We start from the raw sequence: 7,244 nt of genomic DNA, 5'->3' as shown, positions 1-7,244 counted from the left end.
GACTCACCTCCCACCAACCCAAACAAAACACCTTGGGGCTGAGAACCAACACCCAGTACCTCCTCACACCACAATCCTAACCACCTGACCTGACCCTCCAAATCCACACCCCTAGGGGTCCCCTAGTCTCAGAAATCTGGTCAATCCCAGCTCCCAGTCACCCTCCGGACTGAGACATATCCCCCTTTTTTTTATTTATATAAAAAAAGTTTCTTTTTAAATATAATTTAAGAATCCCCTTCCAAGCACCGTTGTCTGCCTCTGTTGACCACCACCACCCTCCTGTCCCTTTTACAACATCATCCCCCTTCCCTCCACACAACACAGCTTGGGGGCACTTGGGGGGGGGGAGGAAAGGAGGAAGGAACTGTCTAAGGCTGTGGCATTTCCAAGGCACTGTTCTAGAACATATCAATGGGTCCTTGTTCCCAACAGGAGACAGTGGAACCAGGTACCCTTCAACACACAAAATCTGGACAAGAAGGGGAGGGAGGGGGGAAGGAGGAAAAAATTAACAAAATAAAAAATAGTAAAACTTCAGAACCTTCAATATGAAGGCAGATGAGGGGAGGGGCATTTACAAGGGGAAATGATTGCCTTTGGTGGTGACAGCAAGTCAGGACATCAAACCCCAATGATTACATCACCGGGTCCTGACGGTCCCTTCCTGCCTCCTGGGACGGCATTTTCCACTCCCAAGTTGGCAGGCTGGTCACCCTTTCTCTTTGGTCTGCAGGGACATGCCCGTTGAGGTGGAAGGCGCTTGGGGAGAGAGCCCTCTGGGAAGATGGGAGGTTAGAGACGTAGGGATGTTTCTTTGCCCAGTCTTGAGGGAAAGACTCACTCTGAGTTTGGGGTTCCCCGCCTGGAGGGCACATGTATGATCCCATATGGCACAGTTCCCCAAATCCTGGGTCTCCGACCCCCTCTGTTCAAAGTGCAATCCAATGGGAAGCTGTGACGAGGGGGAGGGGCTCATCTTGTGAGTCCCCACCCAACTCTGCCCCCCGGAAAGAAGACTCCACCACGGTGGTGAGTCCTTGGAGGTCAGAACTGCTGGGCTGGTCCCCCTGTCCCACCAGGGGCTCCTGGCTTAGCTTGGGACTTCATATGCTGCACACTGGCCAAGATTTTCTTCTGGTGTCCTGCCAGAGTGACTCCAATTCGGAGAAGGTCCCTGTGGAAAAACAGAAGGTTGGAGGAGTCCCGGGACCAGCCAAGCAGGGAGCCCACAGGAGGAGACCGGCAAGAGTAGTCACCAAGCATTTACTGAGCAGCCTCAGTAGAGGAAGGAAAGAGAAAGTCCTCAGAGGGATTTTAGGGGGAAAAAGCTGGAGAGGTTGCCTTAGAGGAGAAAGAAATACAGACAGGGACCACACAGGTAAAGAACTAGGCCTTAAAGGGAGCACTTTGGCTCAGTGATACTGAGGAGGGACCAGGAGACCTGCCTGGCCAGACATTTTTTTTTCTTTTAATTTTACAAATTATTTAACTGGTTATTTGAGATTAAAGTATTGCTATGTAGCCCACGCTTGCCTCAATTGAAAAAGCTTCCTGCCTTAGCCTCCCAGGAGCTGGGAGTACAGTGATATACTACCACAACTACCTCCTCCTGACATAAGTCTGTGATCACCCCCCGACCCCATCCAAAGCTGGGGTAAGCAGAGGCCTTGGGAGAGAACCAGAGATGGGAGGGAGGAGGGGCTCCAAGGATAGACAGGCAAGAGAACAGTTATTTGGGAGTTGATAGAATCATAAAACCGTGTAACATCAAAGCTGGGAAGGGATTTCCAAATCTCAGGCCCGTCCTCTCCTTTTATGGGTGGGAAGAGGGAGCCAGAGTTGACACATTACTGTGAGAGCCACGTTTGGAATGTAGATAGAGGCACAAAGACAGATACAGGCTGGAAATGGGAAGGGAGATAGATGACCCTGGCGTGAGGAGGCTCCAGAATGAACACTAGCCAGGCCCTGCTGTTGTGGGAGGATCCCGGGGCTCGGCCTCAGGCATCACAGCGCTGAGCAGCCATATAAAACAGCCCTTGAAGCGGAACTCAGAGGTCCCTACTGAATGGGGAGGGGGGTGGGTCTGACTCAGTCTCCGACACCGATGCTCTGTGCCCCACTGCGGTCCCTTCTACTCACTCGGCAGAGATCTGACTGACCACCTCAAAGGAGCCGAAGCCAGCCGCTGCAAAACTTTCCTCGTATCTTCCCATCTTGATGGCTCGAAGCCACTCGCCCACAGAACCGAAAGCAGAGTAGTGAGGCTGCCGTTGGTCCAAGAGTGGATGTGAGGCCCTGGAAGGTGGGGAGGATAAAGATGGAGAGAAATGCTAAGTCAGACCTCATCAGAGGGCTTTCGGAACACCAACACAGACCAGTCTATACACAAAGGCATAGGTACTCCAGGGCCACTTGGAAGGGCTCTTGGGTTGTGGGTCGGGGCTGTCCTTTGGGATCCTCACCCGCCATTCTCCCTGGCCACAATTTTGAGGCTAGCGGGATTCCGGATCATCTTGTCCAGAGCGCTGACCACCTGGGGAAAGCGGGGCCGGGCATTCCGGTCCTTCTGCCAACAGTCCAGCATGAGCTGGTGGAGGGAGGTGGGGCAGTCTGGAGGAGGAGGCAGCCGGTAGTCCTGTTCAATGGCATTGATCACCTACAGAGACAAGGAGGAAGACTGGGTGAAGCTGGCTTGAGAGAATCTTTCGCCGAAGGAACCACAGGCACCCCAAAAGCACAGACCCCTAAGTCCCAGGAGGACGCAAACTGCCTTGGTTGGCAACACTCACCCACCCCTGCAGCTCTCAAGCTTCAGTCTAGAGAGCAACCTCCCAACCCTGCCCTCCACCCTTCCCTGAATCCAACGCTGCTACATCCAACTCTGTGCCTGTGTTCCTATGTGGATGTAACATGTGGAGCTCAATGAAGGGTGCCTTCCTACCTCACTCTCCACCTTATTTTTAAATTGCATGTATCTATTTATTTGCAAACATTGGTGTGTGTGCACGCACAACGGCGCATGTATAGAGGTCAGAGGACTGTTTGAAGAAATCAGTTCTTTCCTTCCACTGTCCGGTTCCAGGGATTAAACTCAAGTCATCAGACCTACCAGCAGGACCACTGAGGTACCTTCCAGTTCATCACTTTCCTTTGCTTGCACGTCTAATGTGCACGGGTGGCTCTGTGTGTGTGTGTGTGTGTGTGTGTGGTGTCTTCATCAGCCACCCTCCACCTTCTACATTGAGTCAGGGCCTCTCTCTTGAACCCAGAGCTTATGGATCCAGGATCAATCTCTAGATTCTATGTCTCTACCGTCCAAGTCTGAAATTACAGACACGCTCCCACACCTCCCTGTGGTTTACACGAGGGCTTGGGATCTGAATTCCAGGCCTTGTGCTTGCATTACCAGCACTTCACCTACGGGGCCATCTCCCCAGCCCCTCCACCTTGTTTTTGGAGACAATGTCTCACAGAAGTTGGAGTTGACTGACTGGCTATGCTGGTGCGCCAATTAAGTCCCGGACCTGTCTGCCCCCGACACCCCAGCAGTGAGGCTGTGAAGAGCCTCAGCCTTGCATGGCAAGGAATGTACTCATTGCGTCATCTGCCCTCCAGTCCCTGCAGCCAACTCCTGGATGCAAACATCACCCCTCTGTGCCCACACACACAGATGGGGAAGAGTCTGGGAACTCTATCCCCCACTCCCGTATCCAGGATTCATAATAGACTATCCTGATAGAATATCCAGGAAATCGTGGTATGACCACAGAACACTTACATCCTGGTTGCTCATGTCCCAGTATGGCCGTTCCCCAAAAGACATGACCTCCCACATGACGATCCCATAGCTCCAGGCATCACTGGCAGAGGTGAACTTCCTGAAGGCAATGGCTTCAGGGGCTGTCCATCGGATGGGAATCTTTCCTCCCTGTGGAAGAAGCCAGAAAAGGTGAACCTAGGCAGCAGCAGGACCCAGGAACATCATCCATAAGGGATAGTGTGGTCAACTTGACATAATCTAGACTCCTAAAGGACGGGCCTGTGGCAGTGCCTGAAAGACACTTTAACTGGGTTAAACGAGGTTCCCTGGGCTTGGGCCCCTGCACTCAATCAAAGGGAGAAAGTGAGCGGGCCACAGGCATTCATTAATTGTTCTATTTCTTGCCTGTGGTGCGAATGTGACCACCTGCTGCCTCGGCTTTGTCACTGTGACAGGCTGTCCCTAGTACTCTGAGCTCAAAATAAACCTGTCTTAAGTTACCTTTGTCAGAGTATTCTATCACAGCCATGACACGCCCCACCTACCCCCAACCCTATCTCCTGTTTTGTGATGTTTTCTAGAAACAGAGTCACGTGTCGCCCATGCAGGCCTCCACCTCCCTAGTTCCGGTAGGTAGCCAAAGATGGACTTCTCTGACCTCCAGCCTCCACTGCCTCTGTTGTGGGATTATAGGATTGATTTCTTTTTCTTTCTATCTAGGATCCACCTAGATATCCCAGGCTAGCTACCATCACAGAGCTTCCCTCTCTCAACCTCCTCTCTGTTGGAATGACAGGTGTCATCCCAACTGCCCTAACTCCCAGCTGGCCTCGTTTCTTCCTGGGCTCCAATCTCTCATCTCTGCGGCTGTGTTCCTCACTCGTCGGAAGCTGGTTTGCCTTCAGCCCACACCTGTCTTCCCCCGCCGGGAGCAGAGCTGCCAGTGCTTCTACCCATGGTTTCTCCCACCAACCCACTTCCCTGAGTGAATGCTTAGCTGGGATCTCTGGCCCCAGGCTCACCAGGGAACTTGTGTAGGTGGGATCAGAGGAGTTCTCCTCCAAGAATCTGGAGAGGCCGAAGTCGGACACCTTGCACACCAGGTTACTGTTGACCAGGATGTTCCGAGCAGCCAGGTCTCGGTGGACATAGCTCATTTCAGCCAGGTACCGCATGCCTGAGGCGATGCCCCTCAGCATGCCCACCAGCTGGATGACCGTGAACTGCCCGTCGTTCAGCTGGAGAGGAGAGAGACGAGAGAAAGGCTTGTTCAGGATGGATCGCCCGTGGTTTATCCTCCTCGCCTCTGCCTTCAGCACAGCCATCACTCGCCTATCCATCTTGGGTCTACACGGCATGCAGTTCTCTCAGGCAGCCCCGGTCTTCCTAAATTCCCCTGCTATAGCAACACCTTGGCACCGTTTCTCAACATGCCTCATAGTTAGGTTTTTGCTTTTGAGACAAAGTCTTGTCTTGTTTATATGGCCCATCCCCCTACATCCATCTTCAAACCCCTGGGGATACAGGCATGAACCAATCACACCACCCGGTTTTCTTCCATTTTAAAGTTGTATGTTCACTACTCCCATAATATGAAGAGATGTTTCTAAGGCCCTCCCCCTACATCTCAATCTGCCCTCTTTTAGACAGGATCACCTTATATATCTCTAGCTGGTTAACTTGAAAATTACTACGCGGCCCAGGCTGGCCTTGAAACGTCCCTTCTGCCTCAGCTTACAGGCATGAACCACCACATTTTGCTTCTAATCAGAACATCTAATTAATTATTTACTTTGAGATGTTTTTCTGAGACAGGGTCTCAATGTGCAGCCCATGCCAGCCCCAGAGTTGTGGCAGCCCAATCTTCCTGGCTCAGCTTCCCAAACTCTGGGATTAGACATGCAAGCCATCACTAATGGCTTCAGCTAACATTTTTATTCTAATGAAGACCTTAGATTTGATAGGCAGAGCTGGGCCAGTTAAGAGTGTACTCTGAGCTGCCTGTCAATGGAGAAAAGGCCTCAAATCAACTGCGTGTGAACAGAAGAGAACAGGATGAAACGGAGGGACATGGTGACAAAGGTGAGGTCTGGGCCCGACCTTGAGATGTTTTCATTTTGCCCTCATAGCTATATCAAGCAGAATAACAAAACTAAACGGAGCCCATCTGGGTTTAAGGCAGGATGCAGGGGCTATACCCCCTACACCTCTGGAGGGAAGAACAAGGAGGCTGCATCCAAAATCTGAATTTCTTTTGTTTTCTTTTTCTTTTTTGTTTTTGTTTTTGTTTTTTGTTTTTTGTTTTTTGTTTTTTGTTTTTTGTTTTTTTTTGAGACACAGTTTCTCTGTGTAGCCCTGGCTGTCACTCTGTAGTGAGCTCCTTTCCTGGCCTGGCCTCAAACTCAGAAATCTACCTGCCTCTGCCTCCCAAGTGCTGGGATTAAAGGCATGCACTACCACTGCCTGGCTGAAAATTAAAAACAAATTTTGCAGATGGCCCAAGATTAAACTCATGACTTTTACAAAGGCAGAAAGTGCTGTTAACTGCTGAGCCATCTCCACAACCATGCTTTTTTTTTTTTTCAATGATGACAATTGAACCTAAAACCTCATAAACACTCTATACTGAGCCATGTCACCAGCCACTCACTGGAGGGTTCTAGGCAGGGGCGCTACAACTGAGTCACACCCCTAGGTCCTCACTGGGGTTTTCTACATAGGCAATCTACCACGAAAATACATCACAGCCCTTCCCCATTACTATTTTGAGACAGACTCTCTTCAACTTGCCCAGGCTGGCCTTGAACTTGTAATCTTCTGCCTCATTCTCCCACGTGGCTAGGACGACAGGCAGCATACTGGCTATTTGCATGTATCTCCCTAAATCCTAGAGAGTCCTTGATATGAGACTGACATGCTGAGGTGCTGTAACATTTGTCCCTTAGAATGTCGCCCGCCCCTTCTGAATTCATGGCTTCTTCCATGTAGAGTCATTTAACTTGTTTTCCTGTATTTCCTGTAACCAAATCTCTTTCCCATGTCCTGATGGATTGGAAATTAGGCATCTGTGGCTGTATCACACAGGGGAGCTGTGCTACACACTGCACATACTGTCCCAGACCCACCCAGGCTCCTATGGATGCTAAAGCAGATCCATAACGCAGTGTGACCCCTCATCATTGACACAGGAGTCTATGTGACAAAGGTCCTGCTGCAGAGTAAGGAAGATGAGTGTGGGAAAAGATTGCAAAAGAGAGAGTTAATCGGGAGGTGAGGGAAAATGTGTTTGAGGCCTAGAGTAGAGAGCCAATGTAGACAGAAATTTAGAATGATGAGTGTACAGAGAGGCAGGCTGGGAATGTAGTTCAGGTAGTAGAAGGCTGCCTAGAATCCCCCAGGGAGGGGCTGGGGGCGTGGCTCTGTGGTAGAGCCCCTGCCTAGAATCCCCCAGGGAGGGGCTGGGGGCGTGGCTCAGTGG

The 7,244-nt window shown here is 50.9% G+C and overlaps 1 protein-coding gene across 1 annotated transcript in view; it reads right to left on the bottom strand.

The window, feature by feature from the left end:
* Positions 1–179: 179 nt before the first annotated feature.
* Positions 180–7,244, bottom strand: part of Ephb4 (EPH receptor B4) — a 23,142-nt gene continuing 16,077 nt past the window's right edge. The window contains exons 13-17 of the mRNA XM_021162668.2: positions 4,789–5,004; positions 3,785–3,934; positions 2,469–2,662; positions 2,146–2,301; positions 180–1,177 (exon numbers count right to left, since the gene is read on the bottom strand). Of these exons, the coding sequence (XP_021018327.1) occupies positions 1,048–1,177; positions 2,146–2,301; positions 2,469–2,662; positions 3,785–3,934; positions 4,789–5,004 (846 nt within the window). The 3' untranslated portion in view covers positions 180–1,047. The remainder of the gene's footprint in view (positions 1,178–2,145; positions 2,302–2,468; positions 2,663–3,784; positions 3,935–4,788; positions 5,005–7,244) is intronic.

The sequence above is a fragment of the Mus caroli genome, chromosome 5 (genome assembly GCF_900094665.2).
Source record: "Mus caroli chromosome 5, CAROLI_EIJ_v1.1, whole genome shotgun sequence".
Lineage (NCBI taxonomy): Eukaryota > Metazoa > Chordata > Mammalia > Rodentia > Muridae > Mus > Mus caroli.
This window is presented reverse-complemented; position numbering and strand designations above follow the sequence as displayed.